Source organism: Nerophis ophidion, linkage group LG20, assembly GCF_033978795.1.
Source record: "Nerophis ophidion isolate RoL-2023_Sa linkage group LG20, RoL_Noph_v1.0, whole genome shotgun sequence".
NCBI classification, from domain to species: Eukaryota; Metazoa; Chordata; class Actinopteri; order Syngnathiformes; family Syngnathidae; genus Nerophis; species Nerophis ophidion.
Genome location: NC_084630.1, coordinates 23,172,524 through 23,199,589, shown reverse-complemented (window position 1 = coordinate 23,199,589; position 27,066 = coordinate 23,172,524). Strand labels below are relative to the sequence as shown.

The 27,066-nt window shown below is 40.8% G+C and overlaps 2 protein-coding genes across 2 annotated transcripts in view; both read left to right on the top strand.

Moving 5' to 3' along the window:
• LOC133538856 (equilibrative nucleoside transporter 2-like) overlaps nt 1–22,677 on the top strand; it is a 28,699-nt gene extending 6,022 nt beyond the window's left edge. Inside the window, exons 2-13 of the mRNA XM_061880717.1 lie at nt 730–768; nt 3,456–3,537; nt 3,609–3,757; nt 3,831–3,970; nt 4,155–4,289; nt 8,082–8,179; nt 13,363–13,441; nt 13,504–13,568; nt 13,628–13,736; nt 13,804–13,889; nt 21,412–21,608; nt 21,697–22,677. Of these exons, the coding sequence (XP_061736701.1) occupies nt 731–768; nt 3,456–3,537; nt 3,609–3,757; nt 3,831–3,970; nt 4,155–4,289; nt 8,082–8,179; nt 13,363–13,441; nt 13,504–13,568; nt 13,628–13,736; nt 13,804–13,889; nt 21,412–21,608; nt 21,697–21,808 (1,290 nt within the window). The 5' untranslated portion in view covers nt 730 and the 3' untranslated portion in view covers nt 21,809–22,677. The remainder of the gene's footprint in view (nt 1–729; nt 769–3,455; nt 3,538–3,608; nt 3,758–3,830; nt 3,971–4,154; nt 4,290–8,081; nt 8,180–13,362; nt 13,442–13,503; nt 13,569–13,627; nt 13,737–13,803; nt 13,890–21,411; nt 21,609–21,696) is intronic.
• Nucleotides 22,678–23,873: 1,196 nt separating this feature from the next.
• LOC133538855 (galectin-related protein-like) overlaps nt 23,874–27,066 on the top strand; it is a 9,020-nt gene continuing 5,827 nt past the window's right edge. The window contains exon 1 of the mRNA XM_061880716.1: nt 23,874–24,089. Within this exon, the coding sequence (XP_061736700.1) occupies nt 24,051–24,089 (39 nt within the window). The 5' untranslated portion in view covers nt 23,874–24,050. The remainder of the gene's footprint in view (nt 24,090–27,066) is intronic.

The window sequence follows — 27,066 nt, the reverse complement described above, 5'->3', positions numbered from 1 at the left end:
CCATGTAAAGTGCTTTTTACAAATTAAATCTATGATTATTATTAATTATTATTCACGTTTCTTCCCTAAAAATAATCACTTCCGGTGACAGTTTACTTTCAAAGCATTCAACTTCAAGCTGCTTTGAAGTGAAATAACTATAACATACGCGCCGAGTGTTGATGTAATTGTTGTTTCTTCCTGCTGTATTATAATATTTAAATCCATTTCAAGTGTTCAACATTATCCGTTGGAGCAAAAATTATGTTGTAGTGGATGCTCTTATTTTGGAGTGCTCCGTACCCGTAAAGGGCGCCAAAGTGATGTGACGAAGAATAGCTTCGTTGTGTGTTATGATAAAGAATAAATATTACATATGCTCCCACGCAATTAGAGGATCGCTGCCTAACAATTTGTTGGAATAGCATCATGACCCAAAAGTGCAGTGAAGCTAATTGCAGACGTAATGACCGGATGACTCATGGTTGCAGTACTTCCTGTGGCCGCCAGGTGTCAGCCAAGCCCACTCAGGACAGTAAACCGCACATTGAGGCATCACTTTATTGTCAATAAGGCCACAACTTAATAATCATATTTTTGTAGCATTGTACACAATACACAACAATTAACTTATTGTTACATGTATGACAATCAACATTTTTAGTTGGAATGAAAAGAGAATGTTGACGGATTGTTTGTGTAATATGAATGTTTATATTGTTGTGAGACAGCCATGTTGTTTGTGTGCAGGATGTTGAATGACAAGAAAACAAGTGCTCCCACTGATCGGTAAGTGTACTTTTTGAAGTACTGTGTACACATACATATACTTTTTGAAGTACTGTGTACACATACATGTACTTTTTAACGTACTGTGTACACATACATGTACTTTTAAAGTACTGTGTACACAAACATACTTTTTAACGTATTCTGTACACATACATGTACTTTTTAAAGTACTGTGTACACATACATGTACTTTTTAAAGTACTGTGTACACAAACATACTTTTTAACGTGCTGTGTACACATACATATACTTTTTAAAGTACTGTGTACTAAAAAATATACTTTTTAACGTACTGTGTACACATACATGTACTTTTTAAAGTGCTGTGTACACGTACATGTACTTTTTAAAGTGCTGTGTACACGTACATGTACTTTTTCCAATGACTGCGTACACAAACATGTACCTTTTCAACTACTGCGTACACATACATGTACTTTTTCAACTACTGTGTACACATACATGTACTTTTTCAACTACTGTGTACACATACATGTACTTTTTCAACTACTGTGTACACATACATGTAATTTTCAACTACTAAGTACACATACATGTGCTTTTTCAACTACTGTGTACACATACATGTACTTTTTCAACCACTGCGTACACATACATGTATTTTTCAACTACTGCGTACACATACATGTACTTTTTCAACTACTGCGTAAACATACATGTACTTTTTCAACTACTGCGTACACATACATGTACTTTTTTATCTACTGCGTACACATACATGTACTTTTTCCAACTACTGTGTTCCTAAACATGTACTTTTTCAACTGCTGAGTACACAGACATGTTTTCTCTCAAGGTAAAGTTCTTAAAGTACCGCAGCTATATACATGTGCTTTGTACACAAACATGTACTGTTTAACGTACTGCGTACTACTTTTGAAACTACTGCGTACACAGACATTTGATTTTTAAAGTCCTGTGTACACAGACATGTAGTTTTGAAAGTACTGTGTACACATACATGTACTTTTTAAACTGCTGTTCTTCTTAAAATGCTGCACATATCTTAATGTACTGCATGTATAAACATGTACTATTTAAAGTACTGCGTAAACAGACATGTACATTTTAAACTGCTGTTCTTTTTAAAGTACTGCATATATAAGTAGCTACTGTTTAAACTATTGCGTACACATACATGTTGTTTTTAAAGTACTGTGGGTTTTTACATCTACTTTTAAATATACTGCGTGTACAAACAAGTAGTTTTAAACGTAATGCATACGCAGACATGTACTTTATATACTACCGAGTGTGTACACAGACATGTACTTTATATACTACTGAATGCGTACACAGACATGTACTTTATATACTACTGAGTGCATACACAGACATGTGCTTTTTATACTACTGCATACGCAGACATGTTCTTAAAGTACTGCCTGTGTACTTTTTAAAGTACTGCCTGTGTACTTTTTAAAGCACTGCGTACACAGACATGTAGTTTTTAAACAAAGTACTGCGTACAGATTTAATTTTTAAAGTACTATGTACACCACTAGTCTTTATATCAGCTAAAACCACCAATCAGTTTCACTGGATTCAGAATAAAACCGAATTCTGTCTGACCCAACAATGTTAGTATTTGAATATCTAATTGTCTAGTTAGACAATCAGATATGTCTCAACAGTCAGTTTAGCATCTTTGTGTTCTACCTGTCAACTGTCAGTTTAGCGTCTTTGTTTTCTACCTGTCGACTGTCAGTTTAGCGTCTTTGTTTTCTACCTGTCGACTGTCAGTTTAGCATCTTTGTTTTCGACCTGTCGACTGTCAGTTTAGTATCTTTGTTTTCTACCTGTCGACTGTCAGTTTAGCGTCTTTGTTTTCTACCTGTCGACTGTCAGTTTAGCGTCTTTGTTTTCTACCTGTCGACTGTCAGTTTAGCGTCTTTGTTTTCTACCTGTCGACTGTCAGTTTAGCATCTTTGTTTTCGACCTGTCGACTGTCAGTTTAGCATCTTTATTTTCTACCTGTCGACTGTCAGTTTAGCATCTTTGTTTTCTACCTGTCGACTGTCAGTTTAGCATCTTTGTTTTCTACCTGTCGACTGTCAGGTTAGCATCTTTGTTTTCTACCTGTCGACTGTCAGGTTAGCATCTTTGTTTTCTACCTGTCGACTGTCAGTTTAGCATCTTTGTTTTCTACCTGTCGACTGTCAGTTTAGCATCTTTGTTTTCTACCTGTCGACTGTCAGTTTAGCATCTTTGTTTTCTACCTGTCGACTGTCAGTTTAGCATCTTTGTTTTCTACTTGTCGACTGTCAGTTTAGCATCTTCGTTTTCTACCTGTCGACTGTCAGTTTAGCATCTTTGTTTTCTACCTGTCGACTGTCAGTTTAGCATCTTTGTTTTCTACCTGTCAACTGTCAGTTTAGCATCTTTGTTTTCCACCTGTCAACTGTCAGTTTAAGCTGTTCATCACCACTTCAAGATGGCGGCCCAATTTCTCACGTCCCAGCAGCCAATGCTGCATCTACTTATAACATGTCTATGGAGTCAACAATAGCAGCATTAGCTCGCTGTTAACAATGCGCTGGCACGTATGCCAACAATATCACTCATGTTTGGTTCATCTTCAGCTCACGACATGTAAAACTTGGAGAGCTAAGCTGGCAGCAGCGAGTATGAACGTAATGGAGTATTTCCGTGCGTGTGTGCAGCGCTAACATGGTGGCCGCCGTGGTCTTCTTGCTGGGCGTGGGAACTTTGCTGCCGTGGAACTTCTTCATGACCGCCTCCCAGGTGTGTGTCCTTGTCTCCATGACGACCACAGCCCGGACTGTGTTGACCGGCTCTTGTGTTTTGGCGCTCAGTACTTCAACCAGCGGCTGCTCCCGCCTCCTGCAGCCAACGCGTCGTCGGGGGCGACCGGCGCGGACTATAACTACGACAGCTGGATGGCGCTGATTTCCCAGCTGCCTTTGCTGCTCTTTACGCTGCTCAACTCCTTCCTCTACCGGCGGTGAGGTCACAATAGAGACTGTTCCGTTCCGGGGTCAAGCTGTGTCTCCAAATATTTGGCGTGACCTCCACAGGGTGAGCGAGCGCTTCCGCGTGGCCTTCAGCCTGGTGGCCATCTTCCTGCTCTTCTCCCTCACCGCCGCTCTGGTCCACGTGTCCATGGAGCCACACACCTTCTTTGCCGTCACCATGGCGACCATCTGGTGCATCAACAGTGAGTGGAGCAGACGCAGCCAGGAGAAGCTCTTCATTGCAAACTGACTGTGTGTGTGTGTGTGTGTGTGTGTGTGTGTGTGTGTGTGTGTGTGTGTGTGTGTGTGTGTGTGTGTGTGTGTGTGTGTGTGTGTGTGTGTGTGTGTGCGTGTGCATGCGTGCGTGCGTGTGTGTGCGTGTACCAGTGTTCAGCGCGGTCCTGCAGGGCAGCCTCTTCGGGCTGGTGGGCCTGCTTCCGCCCGGTTACAGCACCCTCTTCATGAGCGGCCAAGGTCTGGCCGGGATGTTCGCCGCCGTGGCCATGCTGTCCTCCATCCTAGGTGAGGACGTGACAGTCAGGGGGGCGGAGCTATAGCCACTTGGTGCTCTCACCTGGTCTTTACAAGGATCCAAACTGGTGCCAAAAAAAAAAAAAAATGATTGTGTACTCTTTGTCAGACGAGCAAAGGCGCATGTTTGGCAAACGCACACGTAGAAAGTACTTACAAGCAGACAGTATGGAGATAGATGCAGAATTAAAGTTGAAGTAGCAATGATTGTCACACACACACTAGGTCTGGCCAAATTATTCTCGGTATTTGCCCCGTCACCCTTGATCACCCCCTGGGAGGTGAGGGGAGCAGTGAGCAGCAGCTGTGGCCACGCCCGGGAATCATTTTTTGTGATTTAACCCCGAATTCCAAGCCTTGATGCTAAGTACCAAGCAGGAAGGTAATGGCTCCCATTTTATTGTCTCTGGTATGACTCGGGTTTGAACTCACAACCTACCCATCTCAGGGCGGACGCTCTAACCTCTAAGCCACTTAGCAGGTAATGGATGCATTTTGTCTTAAAAACTAACGATAAAGTTGAAGTCATAAACACTGAAGTGCCGCTCAGTACTTGCTCTTGTTATAACGGTTATAGCTACTTCTACAAACCCCGTTTCCATATGAGTTGGGAAATTGTGTTAGACGTAAATATAAACGGAATAAAATGATTTGCAAATCATTTTCAACCCATATTCAGTTGAATATGCTACAAAGACAACATATTTGATGTTCAAACTGATCAACATTTTTTTTTTTGCAAATAATCATTAACTTTAGAATTTGATGCCAGCAACTCGTGACAAAGAAGTTGCGAAAGGTGGCAAATACTGATAAAGTTGAGGAATGCTCATCAAACACTTATTTGGAACATCCCACAGGTGTGCAGGCTAATTGGGAACAGGTGGGTGCCATGATTGGGTATAAAAACAGCTTCCCAAAAAATGCTCAGTCTTTCACAAGAAAGAATGGGGCGAGGTACACCCCTTTGTTCACAACTGCGTGAACAAATAGTCAAACAGTTTAAGAACAACGTTTCTCAAAGTGTAATTGCAAGAAATTTAGGGATTTCAACATCTACGCTCTATATAATATCATCAAAAGGTTCAGAGAATCTGGAGAAATCACTCCACGTAAGCGGCATGGCCGGAAACCAACATTGAATGACCGTAACCTTTGATCCCTCAGACGGCACTGTATCAAAAAACGACATCAACCTCTAAAGGATATCACCACATGGGCTCAGGAACACTTCAGAAAACCACTCTCACTAAATACAGTTTGTCGCTACATTTTTAAGTGCAAGTTAAAGCTCTACTAAGCAAAGCAAAAGCCATGTATCAACAACATCCAGAAACACCGCCGGTTTTTCTGGGCCCGAGATCATCTAAGATGGATTGATGCAAAGTGGAAAAGTGTTCTGTGGTCTAACGAGTCCACATTTCAAATTGTTTTTGGAAATATTCGACATCGTGCCATCCGGACCAAAAGGGAAGCGAACCATCCAGACTGTTATCGAGGCAAAGTTCAAAAGCCAGCATATGTGATGGTATGGGGGTGCATTAGTGCCCAAGGCATGGGTAACTTACACATCTGTGAAGTCACCATTAATGCTGAAAGGTACATAGAGGTTTTGGAACAACATATGCTGCCATCTAAGCGCCATCTTTTTCATGGATGCCCCTGCTTATTTTCAGCAAGACAATGCCAAGCCACATTCAGCACGTGTTACAACAGCGTGGCTTCGTAAAAAAAGAGTCCGGGTACTTTCCTGGCCCGCCTGCAGTCCAGACCTGTCTCCCATGGAAAATGTATGGCACATTATGAAGCGTAAAATACGACAGCGGAGACCCCGGACTGTTGAACGACTGAAGCTCTACATAAAACAAGAATGGGAAAGAATTCCACTTTCAAAGCTTCAACAATTAGTTTCCTCAGTTCCCAAACGTTTATTGGGTGTTGTTAAAAGAAAAGGTGATGTAACACAGTGGTGAACATGCCCTTTCCCAACTACTTTGGCACGTGTTGAAGCCATGACATTCTAAGTTAATTATTATTTGCACAAAAAAAAATAAAGTTTATGCGTTTGAACATCAAATATGTTGTCTTTGTAGCATATTGAACTGAATATGGGTTGAAAAGGATTTGCAAATCATTGTATTCCGTTCATATTTACATCTAACTCAATTTCCCAACTCATATGGAAACAGGGTTTGTAAACCGCTCATCCTCGTCTCCACGGCAACAAATAAAGTAAGTTTCTTACAAGTACCATTATCACTGGAGGAGGAGTAACAGCTAAACATGCTTCACTACACAGCGTAGGAGGATATGATAGCTCACGACATCACCGCTAACAACAGCTGGCGCTCCTCAATGTAAACAAATGGGTGGGTCTATACGGACATCAATGGTAATGATACCAAGTACAAGAGCCGTACATAGTCGATACTACAATGACTGTGATGTCATTATTACGTCAATGTGTTATATTATGTCTTTGTTATTGTTTATAAAGTAAAGAATTGCGTCCCTGGACTAGGGTTGTACGGTTTACCGGTACTAATAAAGTACTGCGCTACTAAAGGATTCAAAACGGTACTATACCGCTTCTGAAAAATACCGGTACTATTTAAAACTTCTTCTTTTTTTCACAGACATGACTGCTCGTGATAAGAGCACAGGCGCACGTTATGCAACGCACACGTACAAAGTACTTACAAGCAGACACAGGGTGACGATATAAAGGGCAGAATGGACGCAGTTTGTCTTGAAACTAATGATAAAGGTGGATCTACACATGACATCCCCTATAAAGATACCAAGTACAGGACAGTATATAGTTGATACTACAATGATTACATCGATATTTTGCATCATCATGAAGTCTTTTGTCATTTTATTGTTTATGAAGTCATGAAATAATTTTTGGTGTAGTTACCAAAATACTGGGACGAGGACAACCCTAGTGTGTACTATTAGTGGCCGTGTGATTTACTAAGACTGTGTGTGCAGTTGAAAAGTAGTATTTAAAGAAGTATTTTGCGTGCTTTTACCACAAATGCCATCACATTCACGCTCCTGCTACCGGTGATGTTTGGTTTCCAAACATTCAGGAAACATCGACCACTTTTTATGGGCATTTTACAAGCAGTCGAGCCGTGCTTCTACATTGATACCACTTTAAAAAAAATTTTTTTACTCAATGCGCTAAAATTCATACTTCAAGAAATTTTTTTTCATATGAGAAATATTTCAATAAAACATGTAGACAAGACTAACCTCGTTAAAAATAAAGGACAGCAAAATGCATCGTATTAATTTTTTTTAATCAGCCCTTTATGTCCTCCTGTAGCCATACAATTAGAAAATGATGTTGCTGAATATACAGTCCAAAATGTTGCCAGCCACACATAGAAGTGTGCTATTATTAAATCACATGAATTATATTTGCCTCTTCTTTACGTGTTGTGACAATTAGCATGTCATTTGCATATTCATGAAGACACGCCTCTCATTCTGCTCACTAAAAAGAGGCCATCCCCTGCTTGCAAGTTTAGTAGACCGTGTGCTGTCAGGTTTGCTCCTGCTTTATTTAGTACTTTCAGTACTTGCTGTGCTGCACACTCCTATGGTCGCCATCTTGGCTACATAGCGAAAGGGGAGGGACTAACTAACTAACTAACAGGAAGTGTATTAGTAGTAGAGTCATGGATGTGGGACAGTACTGGACTTCAATAGGTGTATCAAGTACTGACCAGACTGGGCTCCAGCTTGTGTTCCAAGTTCCACTTTGTGTTGCAGGGAACCCAGACGTGGAGTCTGCGGCGTTGGGATACTTCATCACGCCGTGTGTGGCCACGCTGGGAACGCTGCTGTGCTACCTGCTGCTGCCTCACCTGGTGATCACACACCTGTCCTCTTACCTTCATCCAACAAGCGCTAGGAAATGGATATCCGAAATCCACCGATACCAGATTTTCAGGGCCAAATACTACTACTACTAATAATGATCATCTCCTCTTTGTCAAGATATTCACACAAAGTTTGCATTTTAGGACGGGATTTATTTTCTGTCGTCTTTGTGTCCGTCCATCTCTGTCGCGTTGTTTGACGGAATCACGGAACATCAGCAACTCAAACAAACAAGACGAAGACGTCGGCAAAGAAGGACAAAAAACGGATTTCCCCACAAAATATGGACGTTTAGAAAATTATGAGATGAAAAGTTGTAATTATCAAATAAAGTCATGATTATGAGAGAAAAGTCGACATTATGGGATTAAAGTTCCACATAATTATGAGATAAAATGTCGAAATTATGAGATAAGAAGTCTCAATTATGAGATAAAATCTCGAAATGATGAGATGAAATGTCCAATTTTTGAGATAAGATGTCATAATAATGAGATAAAGTCGTAATGATGAGATAAAAAGTCATATTAATGAGATAAAATGTAGAAATTATGATATAAAAAGTCAAAATTATGAGATAAAAAGTCTAAATTATGAGAAATGATATCGAAATTATAAAATGAAGTCGAAATTATGAGATAAGAAGTGGCTATTATCAGATAACATCCCTAAATTATGAGACAAAATGTCATAACTATGAGATAGCATGTCAAAATTCTGAGATGAAATGTTGAAATTATGAGATAACATGTCGAAATGATAAGATATAATGTCAAAATTATGAGATAAAAAGTTTTAATGGTGGGATATAAAGTCATTGTGACGGACTCCCAGCCGTCCTCGTGTGGGTTGCGGTGACACTGGACACACGACGCGTCGTAGCAGGATTGATTCACTTTAAATGTTTCTAACAACCTTTTTTCGGGCCAGTCGGGCGCCCATTTCTAGTGCGCCGGCCGGCCCTGCTTCCTGGTCGCGATGCACCTTTCAGAGCTCGCCTGCGTGCGCTGTTGTCGGGCTCGTGGTCGGATTGCCGTGGTTTCCTCCTCTCTTTCTCTCCTGATCGTACCCCCTTCGGCTCTCTTAAAGTCTAGGAGCAGATGCGCAGATTGTGAGCAGGTGTGTTTCCTACGCACCTGACTCCGATTGCCGTCCTCCTGCCGCTGCGTGTGCGTCACACCTCTCCTTGCCGCCGCATGCCCGGCCTCCTGGCCTCCATTTTGGTCCAGAGCGCCTCTCTCAGCCCGCTATCGGCCCTTCGGCTGCGTCTCTCCACAGTCATATTTATGAGATAAAATGTTGAAATTATGAGACAAAAAGTCTAAATTATGAGATATGAAGTTAAATTTAGGAGATAAAATGTCAGATTATGAGATAAAATGTTGTAATGATGGGATAAAGAACTCGAAATTATGAGATAAAAAGTTATAATTATGAGATAAAAAAAGTCATAACAAAATCATAAAATATCAGAATTGTGAGAGAATGTGGAAATTATGAGATACAAAGTCATAATTCTCCTCTCTGAGCTGCAACCTTATCGTGGTAGAGGAGTTTGCGTGTCCCAATGATCCTAGGAGCTATGTTGTCCGGGGGCATAAAGCCCCCTGGTAGGGTCTCCCAAGGCAAACAGGTTCTAGGTGAGGGATCAGACAAAGAGCAGCTCGAAGACCTTTATGAAGATGAAAAACCATGGACCCAGATTTCCCTCGCCCGGACGCGGGTCACCGGGGCCCCCCTCTGGAGCCAGGCCCGGAGGTGGGGCACGATGGCGAGCGCCTGGTGGCCGGGCCTGTTCCCATGGGGCCCGGCCGGGCACAGCCCGAAGAGGCAACGTGGGTCACCCCTCCAATGGGCTCACCACCCATAGCAGGGGCCATAGAGGTCGGGTGCATTGTGAGCTGGGCGACAGCCGAAGGCAGGGCACTTGGCGGTCCGATCCTCGGCTACAGAAGCTAGCTCTTGGGACGTGGAACGTCACGTCACTGGGCGGGAAAGAGCCTGAGCTAGTGCGCGAAGTCGAGAAATTCCGGCTGGATATAGTCGGACTCACTTTGATGCACAGCAAGGGCTCTGGAACCACTTCTCTCGAGAGGGACTGGACCCTCTTCCACTTCCACTCAGTGAGAGGCGACGGGCTGGGGTGGCAATTCTTGTTTCCCCCCGGCTCAAAGCCTGTACGTTGGAGTTCAACCCGGTAAACGAAAGGGTAGCCTCCCTCCGCCTTCGGGTGGGGGGACGGGTCCTGACTGTTGTTTGTGCTTACGCACCAAACAGCAGTTCAGAGTACCCACCCTTTTTGGGGACACTCGAGGGAGTACTGGAAAGTGCTCCCCCGGGTGATTCCCTTGTCCTACTGGGAGACTTCAACGCTCACGTTTGCAACGACAGTGAAACCTGGAGAGGCGTGATTGGGAAGAATGGCCGCCCGGATCTGAACCCGAGTGGTGTTTTGTTATTGGACTTTTGTGCTCGTCACAGTTTGTCGATAACAAACACCATGTTCAAACATAAGGGTGTCCATATGTGCACTTGGCACCAGGACACCCTAGGCCGCAGTTCCATGATCGACTTTGTAGTTGTGTCATCGGATTTGCGGCCTCATGTTTTGGACACTCGGGTGAAGAGAGGGGCGGAGCTTTCTACCGATCACCACCTGGTGGTGAGTTGGCTGCGATGGTGGGGGAGGATGCCGGACAGACCTGGGAGGCCCAAACGCATTGTGAGGGTCTGCTGGGAACGTCTGGCAGAGTCTCCTGTCAGACAAAGTTTCAATTCCCACCTCCGGAAGAACTTTGAACATGTCACGAGGGAGGTGCTGGACATTGAGTCCGAGTGGACCATGTTCCGCACCTCTATTGTCGAGGCGGCAGATCGGAGCTGTGGCCGCAAGGTAGTTGGTGCCTGTCGGGGCGGCAATCCTAAAACCCCTTGGTGGACACCAGCGGTGAGGGATGCCGTCAAGCTGAAGAAGGAGTCCTATCGGGTCCTTTTGGCTCATAGGACTCCGGAGGCAGTGGACAGGTACCGACAGGCCAAGCGGTGTGCAGCTTCAGCGGTCGCGGAGGCAAAAACTCGGACATGGGAAGAGTTCGGGGAAGCCATGGAAAACGACTTCCGGACGGCTTCGAAGCGATTCTGGACCACCGTCCGCCGCCTCAGGAACGGGAAGCAGTGCACTATCAACACCGTGTATGGTGCGGATGGTGTTCTGCTGACCTCAACTGCGGATGTTGTGGATAGGTGGAAGGAATACTTCGAAGACCTCCTCAATCCCACCAAAACGTCTTCCTATGAGGAAGCAGTGCCTGGGGAATCTGTGGTGGACTCTCCTATTTCTGGGGCTGAGGTCGCTGAGGTAGTTAAAAAGCTCCTCGGTGGCAAGGCCCCAGGGGTGGACGAGATCCGCCCGGAGTTCCTTAAGGCTCTGGATGCTGTGGGGCTGTCTTGGTTGACAAGACTTTGCAGCATCGCGTGGACATCGAGGGCGGTACCTCTGGATTGGCAGACCGGGGTGGTGGTTCCTCTCTTTAAGAAGGGGGACCGGAGGGTGTGTTCCAACTATCGTGGGATCACACTCCTCAGCCTTCCCGGTAAGGTTTATTCAGGTGTACTGGAGAGGAGGCTACGTCGGATAGTCGAACCCCGGATTCAGGAGGAACAGTGTGGTTTTCGTCCTGGTCGTGGAACTGTGGACCAGCTCTATACTCTCGGCAGGGTTCTTGAGGGTGCATGGGAGTTTGCCCAACCAGTCTACATGTGCTTTGTGGACTTGGAGAAGGCATTCGACCGTGTCCCTCGGGAAGTCCTGTGGGGAGTGCTCAGAGAGTATGGGGTATCGGACTGTCTTATTGTGGCGGTCCGCTCCCTGTACGATCAGTGCCAGAGCTTGGTTCGCATTGCCGGGCAGTAAGTCGAACACATTTCCAGTGAGGGTTGGACTCCGCCAAGGCTGTCCTTTGTCACCGATTCTGTTCATAACTTTTATGGACAGAATTTCTAGGCGCAGTCAAGGCGTTGAGGGGTTCCGGTTTGGTAACCGCAGGATTAGGTCTCTGCTTTTTGCAGATGATGTGGTCCTGATGGCTTCATCTGACCGGGATCTTCAGCTCTCGCTGGATCGGTTCGCAGCCGAGTGTGAAGCGACCGGAATGAGAATCAGCACCTCCAAGTCCGAGTCCATGGTTCTCGCCCGGAAAAGGGTGGAGTGCCATCTCCGGGTTGGGGAGGAGACCCTGCCCCAAGTGGAGGAGTTCAAGTACCTAGGAGTCTTGTTCACGAGTGAGGGAAGAGTGGATCGTGAGATCGACAGGCGGATCGCTGCGGCGTCTTCAGTAATGCGGACGTTGTACCGATCCGTTGTGGTGAAGAAGGAGCTGAGCCGGAAGGCAAAGCTCTCAATTTACCGGTCGATCTACGTTCCCATCCTCACCTATGGTCATGAGCTTTGGGTCATGACCGAAAGGATAAGATCACGGGTACAAGCGGCCGAAATGAGCTTCCTCCGCCGTGTGGCGGGGCTCTCCCTTAGAGATAGGGTGAGAAGCTCTGCCATCCGGGAGGAACTCAAAGTAAAGCCGCTGCTCCTCCACATCGAGAGGAGCCAGATGAGGTGGTTCGGGCATCTGGTCAGGATGCCATCCGAACGCCTCCCTAGGAAGGTGTTTAGGGCACGTCCAACCGGTAGGAGGCCACGGGGAAGACCCAGGACACGTTGGGAAGACTATGTCTCCCGGCTGGCCTGGGAACGCCTCGGGATCCCCCGGGAAGAGTTAGACGAAGTGGCTGGGGAAGTCTGGGTTTCCCTGCTTAGGCTGTTGCCCCCGCGACCCGACCTCTGATAAGCGGAAGATGATGGATGGATGGAAAGTCATAATTATGAGATGGAATGTTGAAATTATGAGTTCAAAAGTCGTAATTATGAGATGAGAAATCAATAAAGAGATAAAATATCAGAATTATGAGATAAATAGTTGTAATTATGAGATAAAAGTAAACGTTTTGCAAAGAAAATTCCAAAATTATGAGATATAAAGTCGTAATTATAAAATAGTCCTAATTATGAGGGAAAAGTTGACATTATGGGATTAAAATTGCACATAATTGTGAGGTAAAAAGTCCTAGTAATGAGACAAAAAAAGTCACATTTGGTACTTCCTGTCGCTGACAGACGTTCGCTCGCTTCCACCTGAGCAGGTGTGATGAAGAGGAGGACACCATGAAGACGAAGGTTCTGCTCAGCAGCGCAGGTGTGTCACGTGCACGCACACACGCACAGCGACAGGGTTTTAATCTTCTTGTGCTTGGACAGACGAGAAGGAGCAGGTGAGTGACGACCGCGGCGAGCGCTCCTCCGTCCTGCTGGTCTTCAAGAAGGTGAGACCCTCGTCCCCATGACCACCAAGACCTCCTTGACGCATCCGTGCTGTGCACAGATCTGGATCATGGCGGCCTGCGTCACCTGCGTGTTCGCCGTAACGCTGTCCGTGTTCCCCGCCGTCACGGTGCGGGTGGCGAGCGTCTACACGCACAGCGCCACCTGGGGTGAGACGCCATCATGGAGCGGCCGACTTGTGTCGGTCAGAAATGAAGCTGGTGGTGTCGTCTGCAGGTCACGTCTTCACCTGTGTTTGCTGCTTCATTGTCTTCAACGCCATGGACCTGCTGGGCCGCAGCGCCCCCTCGCTGGCACAGTGGGTGAGTGCGCACCGCTCACACCTTTCTCTTTTATTTGACCCTTACTCACCATTTACTTTCACGCGTGTCTTCAGTGTTTGCGCCAGAGGTGGGTAGAGTAGCCAGAAATTGTACTCAAGTAAGAGTACTGTTACTTTAGATATTTATTACTCAAGTAAAAGTAGGGAGTAGTCACCCAAATATTTACTTGAGTAAAAGTAAAAAGTATGTTGTGAAAAAACTACTCAAGTACTGAGTAACTGATGAGTAACCTGTTTGTTTAATGATAACGGCAACAAATAATGCACAAAAACATAAAAATAGCAATGAGCAAATTCATAGCCAGGAATATCTCTTAAGCAACTAAAACAATAATATATATTAAATAATAATACATGAAAATTAAAAAAATTAAGGCAAATTGAGCCACAATAACTTTACAGCACCATAGGCTCAGTAGGCATTCATCGATTGATTGATTGATTGAAACTTGTACTAGTAGAATGCACAGTACAGTACATATTCCTTACAATTGACCACTAAATGGTAACACCCGAATAAGTTTTTCAACGTTAATCAATTACTTAATAAATGACCAAGTCGAGGTGATCTACCTTATATATATATATATATATATATATATATATATATATATATATATATATATATATATATATATATATATATATATATACATACGTATATATATATATGTATATATATATGTATATATATATATGTATATATATATAATACATTTATATACACAGTATATATTTTATATTTATTTATTTTGCCGTTGTTGTTGACATGTTAAAGGTGTTATAATGAATATACATGCATGTTTAACATATAGATTCCTATCTTTCATGAAGACAAGAATATAAGGTGGTGTATTACCTGATTCTGATGACTTGCATTGATTGGAATCAGACAGTATAGTGCTGATAATGTCCACATTTTCAAATGGAAGGGAAAAAAAGTTCCTCCTTTCTGTCTAATACCACATGAAAGTCGTTGGTTTTTGGCATCTTATCTGTCCAACTTCCATATTCGTTTTTATACACTTTACAAGAAATACATTGGCGGCAAACTCCGTAGTTTGCTAGCTTGTTTGCGCTGGCTTTCGGAGACTCTTATTTTGTTAGCGCAGGCGTGATGGAGCGGCGCTTTTATTGTGAAGACAGGAACTGTGCGATCAGTCTTTAGGCTTTTGACGGGAAGTACGGTAAAAATAAAATGTGTCTTTTTTCCTTTACACTTTTGATTGATTGATTGAAACTTTTTTCAGTAGATTGCATAGTACAGTACATATTCCGTACAATTGACCACTAAATGGAAACACCCCAATAAGTTTTTTAACTTTTTTAGGTCGGATTCGACGTGTGACGGTCACATGACCGCCTGGTTTTGTTTGATTGGTCCAACGTCACCAGTGACTGCATTTGATTGGTGAAACGCAGGCATGCGTAGATCCTACTTTGAATGCGTGTCTGACAAAATCAAAACAAACAAAGCGTGCATTAACAGATCGATAAAAAAAAGTAGCGAGTAGAGACCTGATTGTAGATAAATGGAGCGGAGTAAAAGTAGCGTTTCTTCTCTATAAATATACTCAAGTAAAAGTAAAAGTATGTTGCATGAAAACTACTCACAAAAGTACAATTTATCCCAAAAATTACTTAAGTAGATGTAACGTAGTAATTGTGGCGCGTTACTACCCACCTCTGGTTGGCGCTAGCAACTTTCAAAATGGGGTGCCAGGGACCCCATCAAGTCATAAGAATGGGGTCCCACTTTTTTGCAAGCGTTTTGAAAACAAATGATAAATGTATTCATCATCCTGTTATAACGCACATTCTCGCAAAAGTAAACGTTACTTCATTCATTACAACAATAATACAAAATATAACACGTTTTGATGTAAATGTATTCAGTAGGGGTGTAACGGTACATGTATTTGTATTGAACTGTTTCGGTACGGGGGTTTCGGTCCAGTTCGGAGGTGTATCGAACGAGTACACATGCTAGCAGCGACCTGGCTAGGACAACATGTAAAAGCCAGAGCTGGAAGACCCTCCAACCAAACAAGTTTCCACATGGACATATTAAGTAGCGTACCGCACGTTGTGTAAACATTACACACCGAGGCACAACACACGGCATGCTAGCAGCGACCGGGCTACGATAGACTGACCATACCTCCTCTTTTCACCGGACATGTTCTCTTTTGCAGGGCTGTCCAGGATGGAGTTTCTTAAATGCCTCAATTGTCCAACATTTTAAGTTAGGGTTGCGTGTATTTTCAATGTACGTTCGGGTTTAAAAGGGTACATTAACACAATTTCCGGAGTGGCCGTGCGCAACCCGAGGGTCCTTGGTTCAATCCCCACCTAGTACCAACCTCGTCACGTCCGTTATGTCCTGAGCAAGACACTTCACCCTTGGTCCTGATGGGTGCTGGTTAGCACCTTGCGTGTCAGCTCCCTCCATCAGTGTGTGAATGTGGAAGTAGTGTCAAAGCGCTTTTTGAGTACCTTGAAGGTAGAAAAGCGCTATACAAGTACAACTCATTTACCATTTATTTATCATCATGGAATATCCCGAAAAAAGGCTTTAAAGTGCCTGATTTTCGCTATCTTTAAATCCATCGTCCATTTTCCTGTGACGTCATTTAGTGATGCCAACATGGCGGATAGCACAGCAAGATATAGCGGCATTAGCTCGGATTCAGACTCGGATTTCAGTGGCTTAAGCGATTCAACAGATTACGCATGTATTGAAACAGATGGTTGGAGTATGGAGGCAGATAGCAAAAACGAAATTGAAGAAGAAACTGAAGCTATTGAGCGAATAGGTATTGACGCTATTCGGCGATCGCCTTCGATTGAGTGTCGCAGGATATCCATACATCTCTGTGCCATGTCTGCCTTAGCATCGCCGGTAAAACGATCGGGACTTTCGCATCTTGTGACACTGGAGCAACTTAAATTTGTCAATTGGTAAGTGTTTGTTTGGCATTAAATGTGGGTGGAGAGAAAGGCTGGATGCAAATATAGCTGCAAATGTACATACAGCTAGCCTAAATAGCATGTTAGCATTGATTAGCTGGCAGTCATGCCGCGACCAAATAATTCTGATTAGCACATAAGTCAATAACATCAACAAAACTCACCTTTGTGATTTCGTTGACTTTATCATTGGAAATGCATCTGCAGGTTATCCATACATCTCAGTGCCATGTCTGCCTTTGCATCGCCGGTAAAATGTGCAGACCAAACGATCGGGACTTTCGCATCTTGTGACACTGGAGCAACTTAAATCCGTCGATTGGGAAGTGTTTGTTTGGCATTAAATGTGGGTGGAGGGAAAGGCTGAATGCAAATATAGCTACAAATGAACATAGAGCTAGCCTAAATAGCATGTTAGCATCGATTAGCATGCCGTGCTAATCGATGCACACTCCACTTAAGACAACTTGAATCCGTCCCTGATCGTGTTGTTACACCCTCCGACAACACACCGACGAGGCATGATGTCTCCAAGGTACGGAAAACGGAAAATAACAGATCTGATTAGACTCGATGTTTGTAATGTGTTTGAGAAAATGGCGGATTGACTACCTAAGTGATGTCATCGCTCGGAGGGCGAATAATAGAAAGGCGTTTAATTCGCCAAAATCCACCCATTTAGAGTTCGGAAATCGGTTAAAAAAAAATATGGTCTTTTTTCTGCAACATCAAGGTATATATTGATGCTTACATAGGTCTGCTGATAATGTTCCCCTTTAAGAAGGGGTTAAAAACAAGACAGTTAGTGCATGCAGCAGCATTGGTGAGGGAGTGGCAGAGACAGAGAGCCAGAGAGTTATGATAAACGCACATGCGTCCCCAGGCTCTGCTTTTTACACATTGATGTATCAGATTTAATTTTTTATTATCTATAGCAGGGCTGTCAAAAGTGTGCCCCGGAGGCCATTTGCGGCCCACAGCTAATGTTTTAAAGGGGAATATTATCACTAAACCTATGCGAGCGTCAATATATACCTTGATGTTGCAGAAAAAAGACCATGTATTTTTTTAACCGATTTCCGAACTCTAAATGGGTGAATTTTGGCAAATTAAACGCCTTTCTGTTTATCGGTCTTTTAGCGATGACGTCAGAACGTGACGTCACCGAGGTAATACAGCCGCCATTTTCATTTTCAACACATTATAAACACCGGGTCTCAGCTCTGTTATTTTCCGTTTTTTCGACTATTTTTTGGAACCTTGGAGACATCATGCCTCCTCGGTGTGTTGTCGGAGGGTGTAACAACACTAACAGGGAGGGATTCAAGTTGCACCACTGGCAAGAAATCTGCCGCCAGACCCCCATTGAATGTACCAGAGTGTCTGCACATTTGACCGGCGATGCTAAGACAGACATGGCACAGAGATGTATGGATAACCTACAGATGCATTTGCAACGATTAAGTCAACGAAATCACAAAGGTGAGTTTTGTTGATGGTGTTGACTTATGTGCTAATCAGACATATTTGGTGGCAGCATGACTGCCAGCTAATCGATGCTAACATGCTACGCAAATCGATGCTAACATGCTATTTACGTTAGCTGTATGTACATTTGAAACTAGATACCCACATTTAATGCGAAACAAACACTTACCAATCGACGGATTTAAGTTGCTCCAGTGTCACAAGATGCGAAAGTCCTGATCGTTTGGTCTGCACATTTTACCGGCGATGCTAATAAGCCAGCCATGCTATGGGCCACTTCATTAGGTACACCCATTTTATGGCTGAATAGCGTCAATAGCTATTCGCTCAATAGCTTCAATTTCGTTTTCGCTATCTGCTTCCATACTCCGACTATCTGTTTCAATACATGCGTAATCTGTTGAATGGCTTAAGCCGCTGAAATCCGAGTCTGAATCCTAGCTAATGTCGCTATATCTTGCTGTGGTAACCGCCATGTTGTTTGTATTGGCAGCACTGTATGACGTCACAGGGAAATGGATAGTCGCACCGCAAATAGGGAAAATCAAGAACTTTACAGCTTTTTTTAGGGATATTCCGTGAGGTGTAAAATTTTGAAAAAAACTTTGAAAACTAAAACAAGCCACTGGGAACTGATTTTTTTTTTTTAACCCTTTTAAAATTGTGATAATGTTCCCCTTTAAAGGCCCACGGCACAGTCTAAAAATACTAATAAAATAAACAAAAACATAAAGAAAAGTGAAATAAGCTTAAAGGCTAAATGTAATTTAGAAAAAGTTGCAATGTTGTCTAATAAAACAAAGCTGGGTTTTTTTCTCTTTCAAACTGTCATTGCTCAAAACATAATATTGAATCTAAATCAATGTTATTATGAATTATTGACCTATCCAAGTTTCCCATTACTTCACATCAAATATTCCACTCAGAAAAATATTTTTGGGTGAAAGATTTTGCAAATTTGGTAAATAAATAACCCAAAAATGTATATTTTGTTGTTTTCTTACTGTACCGAAAATGAACCGAACCGTGACCTCTGAACCGAGGTATGTACCGAACAGAAATGTTTGTGTACCGTTACACCCTTAATATTCAGTCATTCATTCACTTTCTTCTTTCCTTCCTTTACCACTGCCGCTAGCTTTTTCTATATTTGTATTTAATAAGCTGTAGGTGTATTCATTTCGGTATAAAAGCGTTTTACTAGGGTCATGAAATGATGGTAATGGTGTGCCAGGGCTTACATGCATATGACAAAAGTCATTGATTATTCTCACCTGTAAGTAGATCATCAGTCCTTTAAAAAGCGCCACATCTACATTTTAATTGCAAATAATGCCAGCAAACTTGGAATTTGGAAAGTTAGTTTCAATGTCATTTAATAGAGCTGCAATCTAGCTAGGGCTGGTTGATATATGGAATATACTCTGTATGTCACGGGTTTGTCTCTGTGCGATATAGAAAATGACTATAAGGTGATATTTGAGTATACCTTCTCACACAGCTGTGGGCATTACACTACAGCCTCTTCTCACTCTTTCTTGTCTCTCCATCTCACAGAAACATAAAACAAGTGCACCTTCTTACATACTTCACATTAGGGCTGGGGGATATATCGATATAATTGATTATATCGATATATCGCGGGTTTGGCTCTGTGCGATATAGAAAATGACTATATCGTAATATTCGAGTATACATTCTCACGCAGTTGCTTTTAGGTGCGGGCATTACACTACAGGCTCTTCTCACTCCTTCTCGTCTCTCCTTCTCACAGAGACGTAAAACAAGCCCGCCTTCTTACATACATCACATACTGTCGCGCGTGTAGCGTCATACCCCCTCGCCGAGCAGATAGGTAGCAGCATGGCTAACGTTAGCTGAGGCAGGTGGTGCAAGCGGAGCGGTGCGAGTGATATTACAAGAGAGAGAAGGTGAGATACTGATCACAAATGGAGGAAGAACAATTAATGCCCGAAAAAAACATCAGGGGGTACATCATCTGGCAGTGGTTTGGCTTCAAGCGGGAAGATATTCAGCGGACAACAGCAATATGCAAAGTATGCAGCAGAAGTGTAACTACAAAAGGTAGAAGCACTACTAATTTGTTCTTTCATTTAAAAAGTCACCGGCGAGAGAATGAAGAATGCTTGAAATTGTTTTTGATTTCCCTCTCTGCATGAAAGTTTAAAAGTAGCATATATTAATGCAGCATGAAGAAGAATGTTTGAATGTAGACACATAGAATCATCACACTGCTGTCATTATATGCATCAAGTGTTCATTCAAGGCTAACGCAAAATAATGAGATATATATCGTGATATGGCATAAAAATATCGAGATATTAATAAAAGCCGATATCGCCCAGCCCTACTTTACATACTGTCGCGCGTGCAACGTCATACACTCTCGCCGAGCAGTTGGGTAGCGACATGGGTAAAGTTAGCTTTGGTGAGAGTGGTAATACGAGAGAGAGAAGGTGCAAATCTGGTAACAAATAAAGGAAGAAGAACTAATTCCCCAAGAAAAACAGTAGGGAGTCCATCATCTGGCAGTGGTTTGGCTTCAAGCAGGAAGATGTTGAACAGAAATGCGTAATATGTCAAGTAGGCTGCAAAAGCGTTGCTACAAAAAGTAGCTGCACTGCTAATATGTAGCATCATTTGAAAAGTCACCCGCTAGAGAATGAAGAGGGCTTGAAATTCCGCATGTCAACATCTCTGGCCGGTGCCACACCCACAAAATGCCCAAGCAACCATTTCCACATCAACAGCGTATGAAACAAATAGTCAACAACAGAAGGAGATAACATCCACAGGAACTTATCACATAGCGAAGGACATACACTATTTGACTTCCTATTATGCATGGAAACTATTTATATATTTCTACATTTTATATTTAATTGAAAAATATTAAGTCGTATAAATATTGCGTTTCAGACGTCAACCTATTTTTTTATTTTATTTTTTGCACAGTCCTAATGTTTGTTGTTGCGTCAGTTCCCTGCAAGTGTACCTAATCAAGTGACCTCTGATTCCTGCAGCCACTAAAAGACAGTTGGCTGTTTCCCGCCGCCGTCGCGTCCCGCCTCGTCTTCGTCCCTTTGCTGATGACCTGCAACATCCCCCACTCCAAGCTCGGCGTCTTCTTCCGTCACGACGCCGCCTTCGCCACCATCATGGCGCTCTTTGCCTTCTCCAACGGCTACCTGGCCAGCCTCTGCATGGCCTACGCCCCCCAGTGAGTCCCCGCCCACCTGTGTGCGTGTGTGTGTCACCTGTGTGTGCGTGTGCGTGTTAGTGTTGTGGTTAAATGTGATGTCTTCCAGGCTGGTTCGTCATAAGGACTGCGAGACGGCAGGCTCTCTGATGACGTTCTTCCTGGTCCTGGGTTTGGCCATTGGAGCGGCGCTGTCGTTCCTGCTCGTCAAGCTACTGTAGACTTACTTCCTGTTCATCCTCAATATACTGTACACCTACTACCTGTTCCTCGTCAATATACTGTACACCTACTTCCTGTTCCTCCTCAATATACTGTAGAGCTACTTCCTGTTCCTTGTCAATATACTGTACACCTACTTCCTGCTCCTCCTCAATATACTGTACAGCTATTTCCTGTTCCCCCTCAATATACTGTACACCTACTTCCTGCTCCTCCTCAATATACTGTACAGCTACTTCCTGCTCCTCGTCAATATACTGTACAGCTACTTCCTGCTCCTCGTCAAGATACTGTAGACCTACTTTCTGTCTTCTCCTGCTTCCTGAATCATCCATCAGAACAAACACAAAAGACGTGACAAAACAAAGTGCACTCTTCTTCTTTTACTCAACTTTTATTTTGAAAGCATGACTTGATCTAATGAGGACATTTTAAATCCAATCAAGCAGTGCAAAGTGAAAATTGTCAAGACATTTTGTACTCTTACTGTAAGTAGAAATATGCCATCATCAGTTTGACAGCACTTTAGTGATCAAGGGTGATGGGTCAAATGCAGAGAATAATTTCGACACACCGTGTGTGTGTGTGTGTGTGTGGGGGGGGCTATCATTGCTACTATAACTTTAACTTATAAATATATATTTCTCATGTAAATAACCAAGCAATATTGTGACATCACAGCTGTACTGAGCTCCGATTGGCTGAAACTCATTTGTGTTTCTATTTGTAAAACATTTCACAATGTAACCCATAGTGTTTTTCATTTGCGTTGATTGTTTTTATGAATTATTTATGACTTTTATATATGTATGTATGTGGGTCTTTTTTTAATCAAATTTAAATGTTTTTTACTCGTGGCAAGTGAAAAGCTTTTTTTTTTTTTTTTTTTTTTATGTTTCCTGTTCTTTTTAAGGAACATTACAACATATGTGTGACTCTTTTATTTGACATGTTCTCCGACAGGGACAAACGGTACAAATTGGATCCGGCATGTTAAATGTGTGACAGGTCAATCCCAACGTGGTGGATCAGCTGTTTCCGTGTGATGTCACATGACAGCAGTGGAGTTTTGATGGAGTTAAAGGCGTTTGAAATTTGTTTTTAAATGTACAATGTCAAGTTAAAGACATTTAAAATGTTTTTAAATGTAAAATTTTGAGTTAAAGACATTTAAAATGTGTTTTGAAATGTAAAATGTTGCGTTAGATATTTAAAATGTGTTTTTAAAAGTACAATATCGAGTTAGACATTTAAAATGTGTTTTTCAAATTAAAATGTTGCATTAGAAATTTAGAATGTTTTTAAATATAAAATGTTGAGTTAAAGACATTTAAAATGTGTTATTAAATGTAAAATGTCGAGTTAAAGACAATTAAAATGTATTTTTACATTTAAAATGTCGAGTTTAAGGCGTTTGAAATGTGTTTTTAAATGTACAATGTCGAGTTAAAGACATTTAAAATGTTTTTAAATGTACAATGTCGAGTTGAAAACATTTCAAATGTATTTTTAAATGTACAATGTTGAGTTAAAGACATTTAAAATGTGTTTTCAATGTAAAATGTTACATTAGACATTTAAAATGTGTTATTAAATGTAAAATGTCAAGTTAAAGACAATTAAAATGTATTTTAAAATCTAAAATGTCAATTTAAAGACATTTAAAATGTGTTTTTAAATGTAAAATGTTGCAATGGACATTTAAAATGTAGTATTGAACACATTTAAAATGTATTTCCAAAAGTACAATGTCGAGTAAAAGACATTTAAAATGTGTTTCTAAATTTACTATTTGGAGTTAAAGACATTTAAAATGTGTTTCTAAATGTACAATGTGGAGTTAAAGATATTTAAAATGTGTTTAGAAAAAGTACAATGTGTAGTTTTAGACATTTAAAAGGTGTTGTTAAAAGTTCAATGACGAGTTAGTCATTTAAAATGTGTTTCTAAATGTACAATGTGGAGTTAAAGACAATTAAGAAGTGTTGACACTAAGAAGTGAAGTGAAACGGAATGATTGACGTTGTCAATCAGGATAAACAAGTTTCTTAAGAAGACTCATCACGTGACGCGCGTGCACGAGCTGATTAGGCGGCGTCTACCGGAAGTAGAGTGTAGCAGCAGGCAGCGCATACTTCTTTACATACTTGCTGGCATACTTCTTTACATACTTGCTGGCGTACTTGCCTCCTCCTTCTCATACTTGCTGCACTACTTTGTGGAAGTGTGCCGGAGTGAAACATGGCGGCAGAGCAGAGCGCGGCGAGGACGCAAAGGAAGGTGAGTATTCTCCACAACCGGAAGTGACGTCCTGCCAGCCAACTGCTTTACTAACCTAATGGAAGAAGTAATAAGATGTCTCACTTATCTAATGGAAGAAGTAAGATGTCTCACGAACCTAATGGAAGAAGTAGTAAGTCGTCGTGTCAGTAACTAAATGGAAGAAGTAATATGTGTAAGGTGTCGTCTGTACTCCTTAAAACAACTTTGTGTAGTCACTTTTCGCCAAAGTTTGTTGGAGCAGCCACACTTCCGGTAGGGACTACCAAAATAAAAGCACGTTTTTAAAGTCACATTTTGAGCTTTGGGGTTTTTATTTTCAAGCTGGTTATGAAATAAGAACATGGGTGAGAGCAAACATGGAACACTTGTTCAGTCTGAGTGTGCACAACAAGACAACTTCACTTTGACTCTAATACATGTTTTATTACTGATATATATGTTGACTGCTTATTAATGACATCAAAGTTGTGTTTTTATGAATTATGTAGTTTTGTTTTCATTACTGATATTTATTATTTGTTTTTTGTAACACATGTACATTTTTAGTTTTTATGACTGATATACAGTCTTTTTTTTTTTCTGACCGATAAACAGGCAGCATGGTGTACAGGGGTTAGTGCATGTGCCTTGCAATATGAACGTCCTGAGTTCAATCCCGGGCTTGGGATCGTTTCATGTTGTCTTTGTGACTGCATGGGTTCCCTCTAGGTACTCCGGGTTCCTCCCACCTCCAAAGACATGCACCTGGGGATAGGCCCCTCCCACCTCCAAAAACATGCACCTGGGGATAAGCCCCTCCCACCTCCAAAAACATGCACCTGGGGATAAGCCCCTCCCACCTCCAAAAACATGCACTTGGGGATAGTCCCCGCCCAACTTCAAAAACATGCACCTGGGGATAGGCCCTTCCCACCTCCAAAAACATGCACCTAGGGATAGGCTCCTCCCACCTCCAAAGACATGTACCTGGAGTTAGGCCCCTCCCACTTTCAAAACATGCATCTGGGGATAGGCCCCTCCCACATCCAAAGACATGCACCTGGGGATAGGCCCCTCCCACCTCCAAAGACATGCACCTAATGTAATTGTTTTTATGACTAACATAAATGTTTTTGTGACTGATGTAAATGTTTTATGACTAATGTAAATGTTTTATGACTAATGTTTTTATGACTAATATAAATGTTTTTATGACTAATGTAAATGTATTTATGACTCATGTAAATGTTTTATGACTAATGTTTTTATGACTAATATAAATGTTTTTATGACTAATGTAAATGTTTTTATGACTAATATAAATGATTTTGTGACTGATGCAAGTGTTTTTATGACTAATGTGAATGTTTTATGACTAATATAAATGTTTTTATGACTAATGTAAATGTATTTATGACTATTGTAAATGTTTTTATGACTAATGTAAATGTTTTTGTGACTAATGTAAATGTTTTGTGACTAATGTAAATGTTTTTATGACTAATGTAAATGTCTTTATGACTAATGTAAATGTTTTATGACTAATATAAATGTTTTTATGACTAATGTAAATGTTTAACGCCTAATATACATGTTTTATCACTAATATAAATGTTTTTTGACTAATGTAAATGTTTTTACGACTAATAAAAATGTTTTTATGACTAATATAAATGTGTTTATGACTAATAAAAATGTTTTTATGACTAATGTAAATGTTTTTATTACTCATGTAAATGTTTTATGGCTAATATAAATGTTTTTATGACTAATATAAATGTTTTATGACTAATATAAATGTTTTTATGACTAATGTAAATGTTTTATGACTAATGTAAATGTTTTTCTGACTAATGTACATGTTTTTACGACTAGTATAAATGTTTTTATGACTAATGTAAATGTTGTTATGACTAATATAAATTTATTTATGACCAATATAAATGTGTTTATGACTAATATAAATGTTTTTATGACTAATGTAAATGTTTTATGACTAATATAAATGTTTTAATGACTATATAAATGTTTTTAGGACTAATGTAAATGTATTTATGACTAATGTAAATGTTTTATGACTATTATAAATGTTTTTATGACTAATGTAAATGTTTTTATGACTAATGTAAATGTTTTTATGACTAATATAAATGTTTTTTGACTAATGTAAATGTTTTCACGACTAATATAAATGTTTTTATGACCAATATAAATGTGTTTATGACTAATATAAATGTTTTTATGACTAATATAAATGTTTTTATGACTAATGTAAATGTTTTTATGACTCATGTAAATGTTTTATGGCTAATATAAATGTTTTTATGACTAATATAAATGTTTTATGACTAATATAAATGTTTTTATGACTAATGTAAATGTTTTATGACTAATGTAAACGTTTTTCTGACTAATGTAAATGTTTTATGACTAAAATAAATGTTTTTTGACTAATATACATGTTTTATGACTAGTATAAATGTTTTTATGACTAATGTAAATGTTGTTATGACTAATATAAATGTACTTATGACCCATATAAATGTGTTTATGACTAATATAAATGTTTTTTATGACTAATGCAAATGTTTTATGACTAATATAAATGTTTTTATGACTATATAAATGTTTTTAGGACTAATGTAAATGTTTTATGACTAATATAAATGTTTTATGATTAATATAAATGTTTTTATGACTAGTGTTAATGTTTTTATGACTAATGTAAATGTTTTTATGACTAATGTAAATGTTTAATGACTAATATAAATGTTTTTTTGACTAATATAAATGTGTTTATGACTAATGTAAATGTTTTATGACTAATATAAATGTTTTATGACTATATAAATGTTTTTATGACTAATGTAAATGTTTTTATGACTAATATAAATGTTTTTTGACTAATATAAATGATTTTACGACTAATATAAATGTTTTTATGACTAATATAAATGTGTTTATGACTAATATAAATGTTTTTATGACTAATATA